Source organism: Cygnus atratus, chromosome 8, assembly GCF_013377495.2.
Source record: "Cygnus atratus isolate AKBS03 ecotype Queensland, Australia chromosome 8, CAtr_DNAZoo_HiC_assembly, whole genome shotgun sequence".
NCBI classification, from domain to species: Eukaryota; Metazoa; Chordata; class Aves; order Anseriformes; family Anatidae; genus Cygnus; species Cygnus atratus.
In genome coordinates, this window is record NC_066369.1 from 21,297,193 (window position 1) to 21,318,162 (window position 20,970).

The window sequence follows — 20,970 nt, forward strand, 5'->3', positions numbered from 1 at the left end:
GGGGCGAAGGGGGCCGGGGGCCGGGTCCGAGCGGCTGCCGTGGTTATCCCCGCAGGTGGAGGAGGCCGGGCACGTGTTCCTGCTGATGAAGAAGGATTACCGCATCTCCCGCAACGTGCGGCTCGCCTGGGTGCTCAGCCGGCTGCACCAGGTCATCTGGGCGCTGCCCGAGCCCGAGCTGGTGAGCGGGGACGGGGCTGGGGCGTCCCCGGGCACGGGGAGGTCCAGGCCCTGGCCCCCGTCTCACCGCGGTGCCCCCCTCGCCTGTCGTTCCCCCCCCCCCCGCCGCAGGCGAACTCAGAGAACGAGCTGGACGTGCTCAGCATCCTGCCCCACGGCTGGCAGCCGGACGAGCCCGTCCAGCCCAGGCCCTACCTCCTCGTGCCCTCCACGCGCGTCACCTTCCTGGCCCGCCAGTACCGCTTCGTGATCGAGCTCGATCTGAGCCCTTCCACGGGCATCGTGGTGAGTGCAGGGGCTGGGTTGTTGGGGTGCTGTGTCTTAAAAGGAGAAGCAGTCTCCTTGCTGAGCAGGCTTATTCCCCTCTGTGTTAGCCTCCGCTTCTGCAGGGGTCTTGCCTTATTCCCTAGGAGCAAGGTACGTGATGCTCCTAGTGAGGCAGCCCCACGGCAGCTCCATTTCTCTGCCTAATGCCACGCGTGTGCCCGCGGTTTGCGGGAAGCTGTCGTTTTAATGCAGCTGCTGCTGCAGAAGACAGTTTGTTGTTGGCTTCGTGTGGGGGGACAACAAGATGGAAAGTCCTGGAAGATGCAAAAGCTGCCTCATTTCTCTGTTCCCGTAGGATGACTCAACGGGGGAGATCATTTTTGACGAAGTGTTCCATGCCCTTTCTCGGTGCTTGGTGGGATTGTTAAGACCCTTCCGCATTCCTGGCTCAGACATCATTTATCAGCCGGAGATCTTTGTCACTATCCAGGCGTACTCCTCCATCATTGGCCTCCAGTCCCATCAGGTAAAACTCGGCCTCACCCTTGGTGCGTCTCGGTGTGCAAGTAGCTTGCTGCCCTGCTTTCCTGTGAACCCAGAGGAAAGTGGGGACATCTGTTAGCTGGGCTCTGTCAACTAGGATGCTGTAGACTTGATTCATTAAAACGTGTAGCCTGGGGCGATGAGGAAGTGTAGGTGAGCAACTTCTCTTTTCTGGGAGGAAGCAGAGTCTCTTTTGGGGGAGCAGGGCCCTTCTGAGAAGGCACCTGCAGGCAGCGTTCTCTGAGTTAGGCCGTAGCGCATCTTTCCTTCATGCTTACTGCATGGTTGTTGTTGTTTTTTAAATCTCTGTTGATTAATTCTTTTTGGCCTATTATAATTAGTTTGAAGTATTCAGGAAGAGGCGGTGTGCCTAAAAGCTTGTCTGCTAGCTCCAGGTGTGTAGCAGTGCTTCATTCAATGATAATTTTCTCTTCTGGCAAATCTTGCTCTCTGTTTGCGTTGGTATGAATGTGTTTCTCCTTGGTGGAGAGAGCAGCCAGCCCCAGTAATCTCACACTTACTTGAGCCTGGGCAGGTCTGTTTAGTAAATTGAAGTCTGGTTTACAGTGCCTGTAGGGGTTTTTGAAGTTTATCCTCCCTGTGTTGCTTCCTTCCACCTCCCAGTATTTTCACATTTCTGATGGTGTGTTTCGTTCCTCTGCTAAAACCAGAATAAGTGGGTGGCAACAGGAAGAGCCTGTAAATCTCTTCTTGCTTCCTCCCTCCCTCTCCCCTGGCTTACCTCTATTCAAGCCTTCTGGGCAGTCTGCAGGCTTGAATGGTTTGTACATTGCTTGAAGAGCATTTATTTTAAGGGCCCTTGCTTCAGTCTTAGGTGCTACCAAAGTAAGCATAGTGAGAGTCTTCTGATTCGCTAGTGATGTTTTTGTGTTCTGGTCCAGCTCTCCTTCAGGTGTCATCATGCTTTGTCTCAGTACCTCCTGTATTTACACTAAATTGAGCACTGAAGTGGCTATGGTTTTCTTCTTCAGATCTCTCTAAAGACCCATTTCTTGTATGAGACCGGTGACTGTAATTTGTGGGTACAAGTGGAGAAGCTGTGTGTTCCTTTTGTGGTGGAAAAGGCATATAGGTGTACCACTCATCCAAGAAAACTCATCTATATTGTAATTGTTTACTTTCCCAAGTTTTATGAGGTGCTGCGGGAATGTGGATCATGTGCAATGTCCCAGCTGTCTGTTGAGTTCTTTGTGTACACATTGCATCTTCTTTGCCTCCGTGTTTTGTGATACCTAGTTTTGGCAGAGGTTTGCCTGTACGAAGTCGCTGTAAATACAAGCGTCATTCCTGCCAGCTTAGGGAGTTCCTTTGGTGGCAGGCTCCCTCTGTCATGTCTCACAGCCTTTTCTGTAATGTCTGATCTAAGCTTTTTTTTCCGCTATTTCAACTTACTGTTCTTCTCTCCAGTCACTTCCTGGAAGCTAATTGGATCAGTCAGTAGCTGGGTTAGATTGGAGTGAACAGGTCTTCCTTAGAAATGTGGGCCAGAGTTAATACCTTCTAACGAGGATCTCACCTTAATTTTTCCTGCCTACTGCTTATCTTAGAAGAAGGAAAAGCAGAAATTTCTTGCCCAAAAGGGAGACTTCCCAGAGACCAAAGTGAGCATCTGCTGCAGAGTGCACTGCAGATGCCACAGAACGCTGCTGCACGCAGGCAGATGGCTGCAGGCAGGACAAGAGAGGCCTGTGCTGTACCTCTCCTTTGTAAGGGACATGTCTGAACTGTGCTGCACTGAACCATGTTCCCGTGTACCATTGTGGGGGCTGGCACTATAAAGCCTGAACTTGGTGACTGACATGTGTGTCCTTGGGCCAGGTACTGTTCCAGGGCTGCCAGCTGGATGAGACGAAGCGAGAAGCCTTCCTGCACCAGGTTTACACGCAGCTGTGTGCCTTTGAGAACAAGGTGGCAGAGATGCTCCAACAGCAGTATGAACCCAAACCGCAGGTGAGGAGGGCAGAGGTGGTTGGGGTTTCTTGCTCACTGGAGATCTGCCCTGTGAGGCCTGGCAACAAGAGGAGCAGTGGTGTAGGTCTGGAGAAGGAACAGCTCAGGAGTCTGGAAGAAAACTTTTTGGAATACAGCAACAAGAACACTGAATAAAGCAGAACCAGTAAGTGTTTAGGAGAAGGACTGATGAAAGCAGTTATCTTCCCAAGATTATTGCAATAAAGGGCCTGAATAAAGTACAGTAAAGCAGCTTGACTTCTTTGACATCGTGACAGACCGTAGGATGTGCTTTCTCTCTGAAGAAAATGGTGGGAGAGGTGATTACACCCCTATCATTAGTTTATAAATAGCTGTGAGTACGCCCTTGGCCCTTATTACAATCTTGAATGAAAATATTTCCTTGTCACCACAAAAACTGACCATGAAACTGAATATGCGGCTGGTGCAGTTCCTGATACTCCTTGAAATCTGGAGCAGATGCTGCTTAGTGGCTAAGGATACAGGTGTCAGCCAGCTAATGACAGCACTATAAACTACAGCTGAGGAGGACAGTAAAAGTGTGACTTTGTAGGAATTCAGGGTGTCTATGAATTTCTCATCGAGAGAGTGCATTAGGGTACTGGTACGCTGCTCTACAGTCGGAATCGTATCTGTGAGGAATCTTCTCACACTCAAAGGCGTTTTTGGCCTGGTTGAGGTTGTTTAGTCCTTACTTAGTGTTAGTTTTTAGTGTCTGAGCTCAAAGCAAGGGGAAAAAAAAGGTCCCAGTCATATGAGCAAAAGGCTACTTGTGACCCCTCGCAGTTATATATCAGAAGTGCATAAAATCTCACGTTCTAGCTGAAATTTGTCTTTGAATACAAAGACTGACAGTACTGGAATAAGAAGGGGCCTGCAGGAGGTAAACAGTTTTCTAGCATGACCAGCTGGTGTTTTGCAGTGCTTCGTATGCATTCCTACTTGCTGCAGTATTTCTCTCTTAACAAACTACCCTGTAACTAATGCCATGCAAATCCAGGAGAGAGACGCACTTGCAGGCCAGAGGAACTGGCGAGTCCTGCCACAGGCTGTGGGGTGGAGGTGGGAGGCCCCAGGGGAAAGGCAGGAACTGAAACTTTTTTTTTTTAACTTTTGAAGTTGCATTAGCTGTATTGCTGTCAACGAGAGTCTGAACTGAAGGCATCTAGCAAACCAAAGTGATGGATAGTCAGGTTTTTTGCTCGCAGCAGCAGACTGCTCCCATTCGTGCAGAACAAAAGTTCAGTTTGTTCTAACTTTGTTTTCCAAGCTCCAGTCATCTGTGTATCTGTACAGGGGAGGGTCTCACCCATCCTCTGTGTTAGCAGTAGAAATGAAGCAATAGTTTATTACAGGGTTGCCCTGTCAGAGCCTTCTGGAGATGAGGGGACTATGAACACAGTAGGTTCTTCACAACTGTAATTATACAAATTTTAGGCTTTGCCTGGGTAATACTTTTGATAGAAAATGCAGGAGAAGCCTACTTACATTTGCTTATATCAGCACTGCATAACTAGTGCTGGTTGAACAGAACAGATAAATGTAAAGGCACTAGACTTTGTCGTTACAAGGCTCCTTGTACACTCTGCTGCCATGCTTCATAGGTGAGACGCAGCTGTTCGAGTGTCTTGTGCCTTTCTGGATTTTACTTGAGGAAATGCTAAGTGGCTGCAGCTTCTACTAGATGACAAGGAAAAAATAAAGGTATTCAGCATCTCTAATTGAGAGATGCTTTGCTCCACAAAGGAGCTTGAGTGACCCCAAAGTGTCTCATCTTTCCCATAGTGTCAGAAATCAACTTATAATAAAGTTCTGAGCATGTTGTCCCCTTCCTCCACCCCCAGGCAGCCTTTCCCAGCTGTTCTAAGGGGCCCGAGAGACTAGGACTTTGAGAGCACCTGGAAATTAAAGCTAAAAGTGGAGTCTGCCAAAGTACAACAGGGCTGTGGTACCATGGGGCTGCTAGGCTGAAGGCTGTTTGGGAGAATGGGACGTTGTTTTGTTTGTTTGTTTGTTTATTTATTTATTTATTTTTCCTCTCCCAGGTGGATTTATCACCTCTGAGCCAAGAGGGCCCTGGTGATGTGCAGGAGCCATCAGGGAGGAAGCCCAGCGTGTCTGTTGTCACTGCTGACGTTGGCCTGGTCAGCATGGTCCGGCAGGGAATACTGGCACTGCAGCTGCTGCCCTCCAACTCCAGCGCAGGTTGGCTTCGTTCTCTGGCTTTCAGGGTGCCCGGCTGCTTGTGGAGGGCTGCATTCCTCTTGCTGTAGGCTGAGATGAATTTTGCAAGGGCTGGTACGTGGACCCTTCAGTTAGGGATGAAATTCCAACGGCAGCTTTTGCTCTGCACTCTGTGGGCTAATTGTGGTGGTGGGAATGGAAAGGAGGAGAACATTGCATCACACACCAGGTGTCAGCGTTGGAGAGTTTGTGAGGTAGCATAGCCATGATTGTTGCTTGGAATAACCCAGGGTGTGCGGAGCTGTGCCCAGGCTGAGTGCGTCACTGTGCCTTGTCGGGAAGCTTGCCAGCTCTAGAATGCCTTGAAAGCTGTTGGTGTCAGTCCCAAGTTTTTGTTGTTTTTTTGTGTCCTAAGACATCCCAAGGTTTTACTTCTTACCTTTGCCCTGCCTAAATTCTATGCCAGGAGAGCGGTAGCTGGTTGAGGTGGAAGATGCTCTAAGATAATGCCTTCTTTACAGGTATAATAATAATTACGGATGGTGTGACCAGCGTCCCCGATGTGGCTGTGTGTGAGACTTTACTCAACCAGCTCCGCAGCGGCACTGTGGCCTGCTCCTTTGTCCAGGTACGTGCGCTGTAAGCAGGGACTGTGGGGGCTGCTTCCTGCCAGAGGGAGGAAGGTGAGTTGCTGCTGCTAGTGTTCACCCTCCAGAGGGGAAGAGGGGACCTTGCTGCCTGTCTGAGCCCTTCAACAGTCCTCTCCCATGTCCTCAGCAGTGCTGTGCTCACTCAGGTCTCTTCTTTATCCATCCATTAGGTGGGCGGTGTCTACTCATACGATTGCAGCTTTGGCCATGTTCCCAATGTGGAACTGATGAAATTCATCGCCATGGCCACTTTTGGTGCTTACCTCTCCACGTGCCCTGAGCTGGATCCCCTGAGCCTGGATCTGAACGTGTATCACAAGGCATTTCTGCTGTACTCCTTCCTGCGTACCGGAGAGTCCCTGAATCCAGAATACTACTGCGGTGAGGAGTGTGCATGTCCTCCTTCCGGCAGAAGAGTGTCTTATAGCACCAGTCTTTGGGGTGACTCCCCCAGGCTTGGTTATGCTGATGTTCCCCCTTGTCCTCTATGGGCCCTTGTGAGTATTGTGGAGACAAGGGAAAGGCAGCAGTTTGTGTGACTTGGCAGGAATGTTGCCTTCCCACATGGGCAGTGTTTGTGTTCGTGCCTGTGTGAGACAGAGGGCCCCGAGGGTGCTCACTGTCTTGGACTCCACAGAGCTCCGTGCCTCCTGTAGGCTCTGGGCACTACCGGGCCATGCAGCCTAATCTGTCACTGCCCTCCTGATTGCAGGAATTGGGTGGATTGGGGAAAACTAATGCCCAGTTCTGTGCCATTCGCCTTTCTTTGGACTTTACTCAGGAAACTGTAATTAGGCCTTCCATGTTGGAACTTGGAGGGGGTGAGAAGTTCTCTTCCAGGCCTTCCTCCACACTGGCTAGCTCACAGATGGGGACGTCTTGGAAAGCTTGTCCTCATCGGACTTGCAGATGGCAGTTTGGATTGAAAGATTAAACTCCAGAGAACCACCCCAAATGCCTCTCTTGGTCGTTCTTATGCCGTGTGTGTTAGCAGCTGGGAGTATGCCAAGAGAGATTAGTTACCAATAAAGCACGGAGACACCCGTTCGTGCCTGGCTATAGTGCTGCTGCCATCTGTGCTTTCTGCAGCTTGCCAGCAGAAACTGCACATGGTGAAAAGTTTGAAGAGAGCTGGCATGGGAATCGGGGATGTTGAATCTGAAAAGGATCAGGTGTCAGTGGTTTAAACCTGAAGCTTCCACAGCCTGATACCTTACAGAAAGTACTTGGGAATTTGAGGTTTTCCAGGGAAAGGGGTAAAGCCCAAAAGCGTCCTGTGTGACTATTATAACAGCTGTGTGCTTCCTGCCTGCTTAGGCTAAACGTGTAGCTCTAATACGTGCCTTGTCGCAAAGGCTGTCCCAGAGGAAGCAGGGCCTGACACCCCACCCCGCCTCACGCCAGCAGACCTGTTTGCTGTGTTGTAGAACCGGGAGTAGGTGTAAGTGATGCCTGAAGGATGTACTGTTCTCCGGGCCAGTGGGTGTTCCAGGCAGCTCCTGTAAAGCACCTGGGGAGGGCTGTTGCTGTAGGAAGAGGAGCAGGGGAGCTGCTCCCTCGTAAACCCCATCTCTGTTGTTTGCAGTGTCGCAGCACCGACTGTTCAATGAGCACCTGGTGTCTGCCAGCAGCAACCCTGCTCTGGCTATGAGGAGGAAGAAGCACACGGAGAAGGAGGTGCACGCCGACCTCGTGAGCATTGTCTCAGTCCGGCTGCGCGAGGGCTACAGCATCCGGGAGGTCAACATCACAAAAGGTGACAGCTCAGTAATGGGCCTGGAGGCTTGCACAGGGCTCTGTACCAACTGTGCAGAGCACAGTGCAGGCTCTGCCATCTTAGCAGAGTGCTGGTACAGGGGGAAAGGAGCCTTTTTCCCCAAACCGTGACAAAGTTTGTTTTCTGTAACAATTGCAGGGCACAGGATTGCTCAGGATGTTTGCACAGTTGTGTACTTACTCATGATATGTGCATGTGGAGGGACAGACAAACTGACCTTTTTTATCTTGGGAATGTGTCCCCGCAGCTGCAAGAAAACTAATGACATAACTTGTGGTTTTGGAGAGTTTTCTAGGCTTTCCTCTCCATTTCCCCTTTTTTTTGTCCCTTTCTAGTCTTTTGCCAGATGCACTCCAAAATATTAACACAAAGTTGAGCCCTTCAGTACAAAAGATTCAAAGCCTCCTAACTACAGCGTTCCAAATGAAGAAACTGGGGGAACCAAAGAGATTGTTTGGTGAAAATGCTCTGTAAGTCAGAACTGTGACCAATGCTAGAAAAACACATTCAGTGGTCCTATTCTCTCTGACTTGCTAGAAGTTGTTACGGCACCTTGAGAAGTAGCCACTAACTAGGGGACTCTGAATGATTTGAGTATCCCAAGGAGTGCCTGTAAGCCCTACCTAACTTTCTAGCCACCAGTCACAGCTGGAGATGGAGCCTTAACTGAAGGGGAGATGAGAAAAATGTAAATGCAAGTTATCAATTGCAAGCAAGGCAACAAATTACTTTTGACTTTTACAATGACCAGCAGAAACCCTGAAGAATAAAATTTGTTTACACAGTGTAAATGTGTACGACACCTAGTGATCCAGTGTCCTCACTGTCCTCTTTGGGATATTAGCACACAGAATACATTTTATATGAGAGAATCAAGTCTGTGATAAGATTTAAAAATAATTCCAAACATGCCATGTGATGGCATGTTCTTCTGCCTTAAGACCATATAAGCTGGTATCATGCTGTGCTTGGAAGATTGTCCCAGAGCTGCATTGCTCTTTCTCTAGCTTCCTTTCTAAACTTACTCAGACCAAATTAGACTTGTGTGACTTTATTATCCTTAATTAAGTTTATCCTCCTCTGGCATGGCACAAACTTATTTAGGAAGAATGCCTTTCTCCATTTAACCTTCCTTTTGGCAGGTTAGGCAAGCCAATGTTTCAGTCTCCTTTTACAAGGACAGGCTTTCTGTTCTGTTTATTTTTCTTAACAGTACTTTTTTTCCAGTTCGTTTTCAGTTTGGTTTCATATTTCTTGAAACAGTTGATAAGTGTTGTAAATGTGGTTTTATCGCTGCCTTGCTTAGTAATGCCAATATTTCTGAAGTAAAATACCCTATCTGATAGACCAGGAATCGCATGAGCTTTCCCCATGATTGCATTATGTTGTTAGCTCAGAAATGTCTGCATCTTTTACATACCTGTGCTTCCAGCTGCTGAGTCTTATGGTTTTGGTTTGTTGGTTTTGTTTGCTTTCTAGTAGTCCCTAAATGTGCTGTTCTTCACATCACAGTAGACTAAATTAATCTCTTGCTTCGGTCTAAGTGGTCAGTTCACTCTTCCTGTGTGATGACTGGGAGTTGTTCTTCTGGCCTGATGCTTTTTACAAACAGAATGAATCTGAAACCAGTTGGGGGGGAAGAAAGATGTTGGCCTTGGTTTGTTTTGGTGTTGGTTTGTTTGAGGTTTATTTATTTTTGTTTTGTTTTCTGAGCAGTGTGTTTTGGTGTTTTTGTTGCTTGTTTTTTTGAATGTTACTAACAGTTAGATTACACAGGATAACTTCTAAAGATGGTCTTCAAGGAATATCCACTTTTTTTTGTTTTGGGAGTTTTCTATTTAAACTAAGAATCTCCGAAGGTTTCCCACTGAGAAGCTCCATCTCTCCTTACGGTGTCCCCAGGTTGCTTTCACTAATCCGTAGGTGTGGCCTGAGATGCTTCCATTAAATCCAGACAGATTAGGTCCATTGCGCTCTCCTTTTCTAGGAATGCCTACGAAACAGTCCGACAAGTCAGTTCGTGTCCAGGTTGTGCTCAGTACTGTGTCTTTTGTCCTTCTGTGCACCAGCTCACTTACAGCTTACTGCTGAGAGCCTTTCTTACATCTGCCAACAATGGCGGAGTGCTCTTGGTGACGGTGAAGCCCCATACAGAAATGCTGGAAGAGGCAGCGGGCGTGAGTCATTCCGAAAGCGGTCAGACAAATCCACGCTGTACCTTTTTGCACAAGGGAGGAGCTACAACCTCTAGCTCAGGATATTGTAAGGCAGCAAATCCCTGGGCTCTGAAAGAATGTGTCAGAAAGATCACTGCACGCTTAGCGTGCTCCGTGCACTTTTCTCTAGGCATCTTCCTGCCTTCCTTCAGCTATTGGATGCTGAGTTGGTCGTTTCTTCTTACAAGAGCAGAAGAGTGGCTGTACTGGGTTGGTGTTGCCTTTGGTGATGAGTAGCTAAGGGCAAGGAGGAGTAAGGATAGGGTGAACATAGATACTCCCTTTCGCGTTTCCTTTGTTTTCACTTTGAGCACCCTCAATCTGTCTGCAGCTCAGGGGCTCCCAGAGCCAAAAATACTTCCTGTGTATTTCCATGAGGTCTTTTTAGAAGGAATTTAAAAACGAAATGTCTGAACTGTCAAAAATACAGCGTGTATTTCTATGCCAGCCTTCAAAATAGTAGGAGATGTTACTTAGCCTTTGGAAAGGCTAAATGCCCTGGGGAATTGCTGGCTCTGATCAGAAAAATTGTTGAACTAACATCTTACAGTAGAATTTATAAAAGATCAAGACATTTAGACATCCAGCACTGCCTCTGCAAAGTAAAAGCATGCTTGGCTAATCAGGGCTCTCTGGGCCATTCTGTAGAGAAATGTCTAACAAAGAACAGTTAATTAACCTGGATTGCCAAAAGCTTTTGCCAGAGCTTGCCAACTAGAGGCTGTTAAAGAGCCAACCTGGCCGTGAAGCAAGAGGAACGAGTGCAGCTGTGGACTTTGACACTGTCGCTTTTCTGCTTTACTTTGCCAAAGGCAGAATAGAATAAATAGCTAGCTTTGTGCTCGGAGGTGCCCGAGAGGTTGGTTGTGGTATTTATAAGTGCTCTGGTTACCCTCACGATTTGATTCCAGATACTTAGGTGTTTGGAAGGCTACTATAGTTAGTTGGGAATACAGAAGTGCTTGTGAAAGGGGAAGAACTGGGAAGTATGGAAGAGAGAGAAGCTCTGCCTGAGAAGGTGTGATGGAGCTCAGCTCCTCTCCTGTTTCTTTCTGGGACAATGGCAGAGGACTGCTGCCTGTAAAAATAACAATAAAAATAATTAAAAATGGAAAACAAAACACAATTTTGTGTTGTGCACTGGGGAGAGAAAGAAAGCTTGGAAGACTTTTTTATTTTTTTTGAAACTTCATCTTCTGTGAAGCCAGTCCAGCACCGAAAATGGCTGGGCATAGTCTGGCCAGTGAGAATGGCAGTTCTCAGTGTTTTCTTTTTAAAAAAAATCTCTGGTTTTCTAAATACCATAAACTGGTATGTCATAAAGCTGGACTTTATGAAAGAAATCAAAGAAGCAAACACCTTTATTAGCTCTTAAGTCAAGAAACAGAAATGGATTGGTGAGCAGTAAGAACAGACTGAAGATCCCTCTAGGTATGACTTCAAACTAAGTGAATGTTTTTTGCCTGTGATTTTAGTTTTGCTTGTGTTGGATAGTAAGAGCAAAGCCAGGATGACTAATGGAAACAGTTGGAAACTTCCTACAGTGGAAAGAGGAAATATTTTCATTAATGATCTGGACGAAAAATAAGTAGGAATTTACTTATCATGTTTGCTGTTGATGAAGTAGGAAGGCTTTATTATGAGAACCAAAATATTGTGCAGAAAGCAATGGATGAGCAGTAGGAATAAAATGCACTTTAGCAGCATGAAATGGGAAGACATGCATTTATAAAGTCTTGTTTATACATCCATTGATAAATACTTATTCATGGATAGTCCGTCATAGGCTGCTGACTATGGTTTGGTTTAACCTACACAGTAAAAGCTGAAACTGGATGAGGATTTCTCCCCCCTAGTACATGCTGCTTATTGATTTTTCTGGTAACAAAGCTTCTCAGAATAAAAACAATTTCAGCAAAACAGCAGCCAAGCATGAATTGGGCATGTACTCTGAAAGGCTTCTTCTAAATTTTGGTGGGGGAAGGGTGCTCTAAGGCAGCCTCCTAGTAGGGACCAGGGGAGTAAAAAGCAGGATAGCTTTAAAATGTCGTGTAATCAGCCCATGAAGGAGGTGGCATGATGTATCTATGACAGCAGCAAATGCAACTCTGCAGGAAACATAAGATCTAGGCTGATGACCTGTTCGGATGGTTTCCAGCACATCTAATCGCTCACCTCACAAATTCTGCAGGTCTGGCAAACTACAGAGCAGGCTGGACATCAGAACAGATGATTGAGCAGTTGAAACAGCAGCGTGGTGCTGCTATAGAAAATCATGTGTTCCCTGGGTTGTTTTGGTACAAATACACATGCACAGTCAGCAGGACTGGGACATTTTCTGCTCTTCTGGCTCAGTGAGGCTTGCTGTCGGGTGTTTGTGTTAATCGTGCTAGAGATGCAATGGCCGTCTCAAAGAAAGATAAAACTGCAGTTTGAAGAGCGGGTGAATATTAAGTCTTAACTTCTTCACTTTGGGATCAGCTGAGGAGAACAGGGTAAGCATGGTGAGAAGCTCTTGGTACTTGAAGATTCTTGAAGATTGCATGAAATACTCTCTGTGCAGGAAGAACGTGCAGTTTAAATCAAGAATTGGCCCTCACCTGCCATGGCAAGGACCTTCCTTTTTGATCAGGTCCCATCATGTCCAAACATCCGTGTTTCTGCAGTGGGATAGATTTAAGTGCAGTCTGCAAAGTTAAGCTTAAAGGCCTTGCTCATCAGTGCAAAGCAAAAGTTTTCTTGGAAACAAAGCTGAGGCTGAAAAGACAGCCCATTGCAAATGTCAGCACCTCCCCCAAGTTTTGGTTGCCTTCTGTAGTTCAGCTAGTACGTGTACATTTAAAGGACTGTTCACCAAATGCTGTTGAGCAAGCAAAGCCTCCCTCTGTTGGAGAGGAGAGAGAATGACTTCGGTTAGAGCAGCTTTTAGATGACTTTCTCTTCCTCATGGTCAATAAGCAATCTCTCTGTCCTTGGGAGCCCATGGTCAGAGATAAAGCTCAGATGTTTGCAGAACAAGCACTTGTAACTATTCCTCCGCTCTCACGCAGGTGGGTCTCAGCTGGAGGTGAAACTTGTGCTGCTTTGGAAGCACAACATGAGGATAGAGTACTTAGCTGTGACACCCTGGCCCCTGGACCCATCAAAGCGCAGCACGTGGGTAGAGGTGACAATGGAGGGGAGCTACGACATCTTGCACGACATCAGCTGCACCATGAGGAAACCCATCACCAGTCTGTACCGCACTACAGTCATCCGGCGCTTCTGGAACACCTTGCAGAGGTGAGCTGCACCACCCCTAGCAGTCCTGAGTCCATTGTAACCGGAAAATCCCCTCCTTGGCATGCTGGGGCATGGGTTATGTAGATGGTCTTCCCAACCCAGGGTCCCAAAGGAATGTGCTTCCGAGGAAGAGGCACCACTGGCAACAAGCTTGCCTTCTGGCCAAGGAAAATACTCCAACTGGCCTGTGACCTTATCTGTAACGTTGCTTCATGGTGAAGGTATTGCTTCTTCTGAGTCCTGATGCTGTGATGCGAACCTTAAGTCTGACTGCCATCCCATGGAGGCGGTGTGTTCCTACAGCGCTGCCTTGCTGTGAAGGCTTGTGCTGCAATAGGTTTATATGCAGTAGCCGTGCTGCACCGTGACACTAGGAAAACCCCTCGTGTCTCCTAGGCCTGAGGGTTATGACCGTTTCCTGGCCAGGGTGACCGTTGCTCCCTACTGCTCTGCAGATTTCTTTCTTAGCGCTTCTTTCCTAACTTTGATCATCTGTCTTTTGAGTTGGGGCAGATGGGCTCCCAAGACACAGGGAGTGTTGCACGTGCAGCCACTGGGTGACTGAGGCATTGAAGGGGAGAACATGGGTTTGTGTGGCTAACTGCCTCTTCTCTTTCAGCATCAACCAGACGGATCAGATGTTGGTTCATCTGCAGTCTTTTGACACAGTCCCAGAACACTTCACCATTCCTGAGAGCACCAAGAATGGGGTACCTCTCTTCTACATCCCCCCAGGCTCCACCACTCCGGTACGTCCCCTCTCTGTGCCATTTAGTGTAGGACAAAATGTCCCTCCTGCCTGTTCTGTATTGCACCTGGGGATGCTGAGTCCCAACAAGCAACCAAGTTCTTCTGTAACTCAGTCTTCATCTCTTGCTCTTTGTCCCAATCAGTAACAGCTCAAGTACAATTCAGTATCTGTGAATGTCCCATCCCGTGTTTTTTCCCCTCCGAGACATCACTCTATGTCTTTATTGCTGCAGCTACACCTCTAAGCCTCACAGCAAGTCTCCTAAGCATGCTGCAAAGCCTTCTCTTGTAGTGATGTGTGAGACTGATGGGCAAGCTGACACTAATGCCATGCTTTTTTCAATGATATGCGTGGAGTTGCTGCTGGCAGCCTTGTACCCTGGTGATATATCACGAGGTGAAGATAGGTTCTGCTAAATGGCTTTTATTTAATAGGCTCATTGCTCTGAGCACTTGTGAAGGGTGAAAGAGACATATTTGTCATCAGCGCAGCAGAAACGAAAAATTATTAGCTAAGTTTCCACTGTGAAGTTCACAGTAAAAAAAGTGCTAACATGCTACCTGGTCCTTGCTAGTAGTGTCCTTGGCTTTGGCAGAAGATGATGACTAGCAGATATCAAAGTTAGGAGAGCTGTCATTTAAATTTTATTGCTTAAGCCCTTTACTCCTTAAGGTTTATGTGATAAATCTACTCTCTGTATGGATGTACATCCCACGGTGTGTCTGGAGCATCCCGTCTTATGGCTAACCACTTTATTCCTGCGTCAGCAGTGTTGCCGTAGTTGGTGGAACTAGTGTTACCATACAAACATGTCAGAGTTGCCCAGTGCCACCTATTGCTGGTACACTATTTGCATGTGCTCTCTCAGGCGGGTTTTCTCAGTGTTTAGTTGTTCTGCTGACACAAGCCAAACATCCTCCTATCAGAAAAGACACCATTACATATGCCATCTCTTCTGTAGTTGAATTACTTGACGCTAAGTTGTTAAGTTCCTAATTAACTTGACATTTCAGAAGCCTAATTTATTTTTACTTACGTTGCACTGTTTCAATGTGAACATGTTTAGTTATTTTTCTGTGAGGCAGTTCTTGAAAGCCAGGGATGTGGCTAGCCTTCTAGACCTATACAGCTAGTCACGAGAGAAATTCCTGTGCTCTCTGGGTGGAACCAGACAGATTCTTGCTGAACATTGCCTCTTACCGATCCATCCTGTCATTTTTCTCAGGTGCTGTCCCTGCAACACAGCGGGTCTGACTCGAGCCATTCCCAGTTTGCCTCCTACTGGAAGCCTATCCTCTCCATGGATGCCAACTTCTGGCAGCGGTGGCTGCACATGCATCGCATCGTTCTCCTCCTGGAGCATGACACGTATGTAACTGGCAGGGCTGAGCTTGTGTGCACCAGGTAGGCCAGCCAGGGAAAGCACAGCATCGGTTTGTCCAGCCAAACACCGTGGAAACTGCATGCCAATTCAGTCCTGCTACAGAGCCGCAGGTGTCTGTGGCCAGGGGAAGGACTTTGCTAGCCGGATGTGACAGATGATAAAGGCTCACTTCTCTGGGAGGGACTGTGGTTGGGAAGTCAGCTTTTGGCGAGAGGGAGTTTGTTCTAGAGAGTGTAAATAGTTTCTCAAGTCCTTGGATTTGGATTGCCTGACTGCAGGGGGCGTGGACCATACAGTTGAAGCTATCCCACAGGCTTTTGTTTGCTTTTTGTATGGAGGGAGTTAGAAACAGTACAAGAGCGTGCTCTCTGCAAGCTGGAGAATGGGGTCCCAGTGCACTCAGGGAGTGTGGCTCTTGCTCACGGGCATGGGATATGTTTGGATATGGGTGGAAGGAGGATATGTGCAGGAAGAAGGCTGTGCTGGTTGGATGAGTTGCAATGGGTGTAGCAAAGTCTCTCTAAGCTTTGGGGAGGAGAAGAGAAACCGTGGTTTTAAAATGACTGTTTGCTGCATGCTGCAGGCCTGTGCCCAAGCACCTGCACACGCCGGGCAACAACGGCCGCTACAGCACCATCCAGTGCCGCATCTCCCACTCTGCCCTTACCTCCTTGCTGCGGGACTGGAGCAGCTTTGTGCTGGTGGAAGGCTACTCCTACGTCAAACTGATCCATGGGTGAGTGGCTCGGAGACAGTCCTGTGTGGGGAATTGGGCACGTGGCCAGGCCAGAGATCCAGCTAGACCAGTATGCTGTGGTGGGCCAGAAGCTGATGTCTAGAGCAAGACATAGATGTAAAACTCTGTATATTCTGAACTGCTGCCACTGGGTTTCAGCAGAGCCTGGAGGGAGAGGGAAGGTAGCTGGGGCCTGGGGGGGGGGGTTGTGTGTGCTAGAACTGATGAGTTGCTGCCGTGTTATGTTCAGCCCTGTCTTAATCCATCCTCCCTAGCTCTGAGGATCCTACTCCTTCCTCATTCTACGTGGTGCGGATCATCTCCAAAGCTCCATGCATGGTTCTCCGACTGGGCTTCCCCATCGGCACGCCTGCACAGGCCAGGAACAAGGTGAGAGGTGGCTGCCTGCCTCCTGGGGTAGGAGCAAAGCACATAGTTTTGGATGTGGAAGTGGTGGGTAGATCACAGGCAACACTCAATATATTAAGGCTTAGGTAGGTGTGAGTTTACTGTTACAGGAAGGAACAGTTTGGACAAAGCTTTCTTTGTTACGTCTGTGAAAGATCTAAACCCAAAAACTCGAAGATCAATAAATAGCTGGTCATGTGAATGCTCTTCCCACTGCTTAATAGAATTGTGGGCCTTGAAATGACTCACAGGTTATCTAGACTATCCTTGTGACCAAAGCACAATCAATACTGTTTGTCAGGAGCAGCAGATACTTGTCTGACTCATCTGTGGAGACATCTAAGATGGATGTACTACATGTTCCCTGGGTTATCTGCTGCAGTAGGTGGTAAAGTGCATGTACGTATTGTATAATCTAGGCGAGGAGAGGGGTTAAGAGTTAAGGTGCAAACAATGCCCTGCGTGACCAGTACAGGGATGGAAAAAAACAGTGGCACACAGAAAATGCTTCAGAGAGATGCAAGTCTGCTAGATAGACTTTTAATAACCCCTTTGTACCCAAAGAAATGGGCTGCCCCAGTCAGATTCAGAAGGTGGGGTTACTGCATGAACTGTATCTCCAGCTCCAGTGGCAAAGTCTAAGTGTTCCTGGGTAAAACAGTAAGCGTGACAAAGATGTCCTGCTAATAGTCTGTGTGAACCTTTTGTTATAAACAAGGGGTTTGTCATTACACCTTGATCTTTGGACTTCAGGAAAGAAATCTTTGGTTTGTCTAACTTAACTTTAGTGTTAGATTAGTCTGAGGAGAAGCTGACAAGTACACAAAGGACCATCACTTTTTGAGATAATGGTGATCCTAGATAACACTGACTGCTCTGGCACTCTGTTGGACCTGCCCTTTCAAGTCATTAGGAGATCCAGGCTTTGGGTACTGGTTGCATGGACAGGTTTTATGAAGGAGTTCTCTCTAGCAGGTATAAGTTAAAACCTGTCTCATGAGGAAGGTGTGAGACAGGCACCATACCCTGCAGCTGTGGGCAAGCTCCAGAGCATTGCAGCAGCAGCTGTAAATCATAAATTGTATAATGCACAATCTTTTTTATTCTTTTTTCACCTGCCAGAGGTCGTTTGGAAAGTATTTTGGAAAAGATAACCTAACCTACAAAATTAGGTAGTCTCTTGAAATCTTTTAATGTAGAGTTTTGACACATGAATGTGATAGTGGGGGACCGTATCAGCTGTGGGAACGGTGGCCCTGTCTTAAATGTACTAGTTTACATTTACTACAGGTTGTTGAGGGGAGGAGGAGTGAGGGTGAGTACTTAGCCTGCTTCTGTGGAGGGGCTAGCGTGCAATTAATTTTTTTCATTAGAATTATGAAAGGTGATTTCTCCAGCCTTGAAACAATCTTTGGGTTGTTCTGAACTTTTTTTTTGTGCTTTTGAAAGTCTTTGTTGTGGTTGTTAAAATGCAGACGTAAGAACCGTGTGTCATTTTGGCCTTGGTCTTACTAGGGCCTCAGAAATAGAATGACCTTTAATTCTTCTTCATTATATTTGAGGACTGTGTTACTCCTTTTAGTCAGACTCTTGTTCTGGAAGCTTATTTTGCATAGCTTATTTCTCCAGACAAAGGTGGTCATGTTTACCTTTTGCTTCTGCCATGACAGATAGTGGAGGAGTTACGGGACCGAATCTTGCAGCTCCGCTTTCCCCACAGGGTCCAGAGCAAGGAGGCAACTCCAAAAGCGAAGAGGAAAATGCTTGGCAGCAGTTCTCCCTCCAAGTCCCCACCTGTGGCTGGGGCCCAGTCAGCCCTCTCGGACAGACCCTGCCTCGTAGTGCTGCACAAGCCTTTGGAGAAGCTGCTCATCAGGTAGCGATGGAGAGCAGGGCGGTCAGTGCAGCCTCCTTACCCTGGGAGGTGGGAGGAAGAGGGGCTGTGGGTGGTGCTGCCAGTGGCAGGATGGGAGGGCTGTGAAGCCTGGGCTTGTGGTGGTTTGGGTTGTGTGGCTAGGAATGGTGGCTGGAGTCTGGGGGGGCTGTGACTTGCAGGGAACCTTGCTGGAAAGGCAGATTTGTTATTCTTACCAAGTATGATGCAGAATTAAGCTTAGTTAGCACTGTGTGAGTGGGATATTGTGCTGGGCTAGCCACATTCTGCTGCTGGAGGGCTCTGTCCCAGGCCCAGCAAGCAGGCTGTGAATCTAAGCAGCTCTGGTCCTGAGCAGAACTTCCTTTGTACCTCAGCAAGCCAAACTTTTCTTTCTCCTACCTAGGTATGAGAAGCTGCCTTCTGACTATCGAGCTCCCTTCATTCTCAACCTGGAGCATCCTCCGGTGTCTGGCCCGCTCACTATGGTGGCCAATCGTACTGCCTCTTCCACCCTGGCCTCGCTGTCCCGCTACTTCTACCACCAGCGTTGGATATGGAGCGTCCAGTCGGGGCTGGCACCAGCCGTGCCCATCACAGCTGTAGCCCAGCTCCTTTCCACACTCACGGAGTAAGTTGTACACCTGAATGAAGATGCTTTCTCTGGGGTCCTGGGGGTGAAGATCTGAGGCAGAGAGTTTTGGTCCTGCACACAGCTTCCAGAGCTACTTGGGCCAGTGCTTTACCCAGTTCTGCAGCTGCAGTTGAGGAAAAGGAGTGTCCTGGAAGACATACAAAAGGGCAGGTGGTGTTACTATGCCCGGAGTGTGCTGATCTTCACTCAGGCTGTCCTGTGCAAAGTGCAACCTTTCCACATTCTCTCTGTGCAAATCCCTCCCTTGGGAAGGGAGGTGTTATGGAGTGAGGGGTTGAGTCATTCTTGTATTTAAGGCTTGCAGTACAGGTACTGAAATCCTCTTTGACTGCCTCTCTGTTGCCAGGGTCCGTCTGTCAGAGGGTTTCCACTTTGCATCCAGCGGGGATGGAATTATCAACATGGTGCTGGAGCTGCCTATACAGGTGAGCCTGGAGGCTGCCGTGGGGAGGGAATCCTCTGTGGCTTCTTCTTAGGTGGATTCACCTTCCTGTGGTGGGTGTGTGGGATTCACCTTCCCACCTGCTTCTAGCATGTACCCTTGCTGTGTATAGGGAGACTTACCTCCTCCCTGAAGAAAAGCAGCCTGTGGGTTGGGTCTTTTCCTGTCTTTATCAGCAGTTAGAGAGCTGCTTTGCTGGCAGTGACGTGCTGTGCTGGAGGAGTTCTTGGGGCTGGTGCAGGCTCCCTCTCTCCCCCACCATGAGCTGAAGGATGGGGCCGTGCTGTGTAACTGGGCTCTGGGTAGGTGTGGGCTGTTGCTGCTGGCCGGGCTTATGCTGTGTCTCCCCTCCAGATTGACGGCTCAAGTGAGAGCAGCAGCGGCAGAGAGAAGCACACCTGTGTTGTCCAGTACATCCTCTTCCCCCCACATTCCACTTCCACCAAGGACAGGTGAGGCTGGCCCTGCTCCTGGGGAGGGCTGGCAGCAGGGGGGGCACAGCTCCAGACTTGCCCTTCGCAGGTAGCAACAGAACAGACACCTACCTGTCACAGATAGCTCACCACATAGATGGGGTTTTGCCTGCACACCTGCAGTTTTTGTGGCTCCTCTCGCAGCTCTGAGAGGAGCTGCAGTAGGCTTCTGCCTCTGTTCCATCTCATAGGATTTTTGTCTTTCCTACAGCTTTTCCACTGATGATGACAATGATACAGAGGTGGAGGCCATTGAGGTGGACACAGAGCTGAACCTGGTCACTGAGTGCTGGGTAGAGCCACAGAGTGGCTATGTGCACAGTACTGCTGAGAACTGGAAGCACCTCCAAGGCTTGCCCTACCAGAAAATACCTAAAGCGGTGAGTCCCTGAAAGGGTTTGGGCATGTGCTTTATTGTGGAGAGAGAGGGTTTTGTTGCAAGTGCACCACAACGCTGGAGGTAAGTCACTGAGGGCCAGAAGAGATGGCAGTGCTGGTGACAGTCGAGGCTGAGATTTCCAGAAGAGGAACTGGGCTGCTGGACAGAAATGGCTTCTGAATTGCAAGGCAGGGGATGCAGTGGTGCTCTGGGGTAGGTGGTTCCAAGAGCCATTCCAGTAGAGGGGAGCGGGCTGGGTCAGAGAACAGATTGCAGGCGGCACTGCCTGTGTACCCCCTGAACAGGCCAAAGGGAAGCTGACAGGCTGGTGGAGCAGCGGGGAGCCATGAGTGAGAGTAAAGGGGTCAGGGGACAGGAACGTGGGTGTTTCCTCTCCGTGCCTTTAAAGTGCTTTCTGCTGCATTTGGGGATAGCAAAATTCTGCTGCGTACAGCTGAGCCTTGACTGCTTATTGCAGCTCTATCCACGGGACCTTGCGTGCATTGCCACCATGCTGACATTTGAGTACATCAGCCAGTTGTGCCAGAACAAGGAGTGGGTCTGCCCTCCTTCAGACACCAAAGCTACTGAAGGTGAGCACAGCGTACATGTCCTAGCAGTTCTGAGGGAGCAAAAGGCAGCCAGGCCCTGAATGTACTGGGGAATGCTAGATGCTTCTGCAAGGTTGAACATTTATTTTGACAATAACTTTCTAGACTTTGATGGCTCTGGGTCACTTTGTTGCACTTGTGCTAAGCTACCAGAGATCTGGCTTCAT

General features: G+C 48.3%; 1 protein-coding gene across 1 annotated transcript in view; it reads left to right on the plus strand.

Annotated features, from left to right (window-relative positions):
• The window catches only part of SZT2 (SZT2 subunit of KICSTOR complex), a 56,761-nt gene that overhangs the window by 82 nt on the left and 35,709 nt on the right, over positions 1-20,970 (plus strand). Inside the window, exons 2-20 of the mRNA XM_035537898.2 lie at positions 56-181; positions 292-465; positions 803-973; positions 2,830-2,961; positions 5,028-5,187; positions 5,688-5,794; positions 5,987-6,197; positions 7,402-7,572; positions 12,860-13,091; positions 13,711-13,840; positions 15,068-15,210; positions 15,810-15,962; positions 16,238-16,352; positions 18,041-18,246; positions 18,650-18,874; positions 19,245-19,323; positions 19,695-19,792; positions 20,025-20,193; positions 20,671-20,785. Coding sequence (XP_035393791.1) covers positions 56-181; positions 292-465; positions 803-973; positions 2,830-2,961; positions 5,028-5,187; positions 5,688-5,794; positions 5,987-6,197; positions 7,402-7,572; positions 12,860-13,091; positions 13,711-13,840; positions 15,068-15,210; positions 15,810-15,962; positions 16,238-16,352; positions 18,041-18,246; positions 18,650-18,874; positions 19,245-19,323; positions 19,695-19,792; positions 20,025-20,193; positions 20,671-20,785 — 2,917 coding nt within the window. The remainder of the gene's footprint in view (positions 1-55; positions 182-291; positions 466-802; positions 974-2,829; positions 2,962-5,027; positions 5,188-5,687; positions 5,795-5,986; positions 6,198-7,401; positions 7,573-12,859; positions 13,092-13,710; positions 13,841-15,067; positions 15,211-15,809; positions 15,963-16,237; positions 16,353-18,040; positions 18,247-18,649; positions 18,875-19,244; positions 19,324-19,694; positions 19,793-20,024; positions 20,194-20,670; positions 20,786-20,970) is intronic.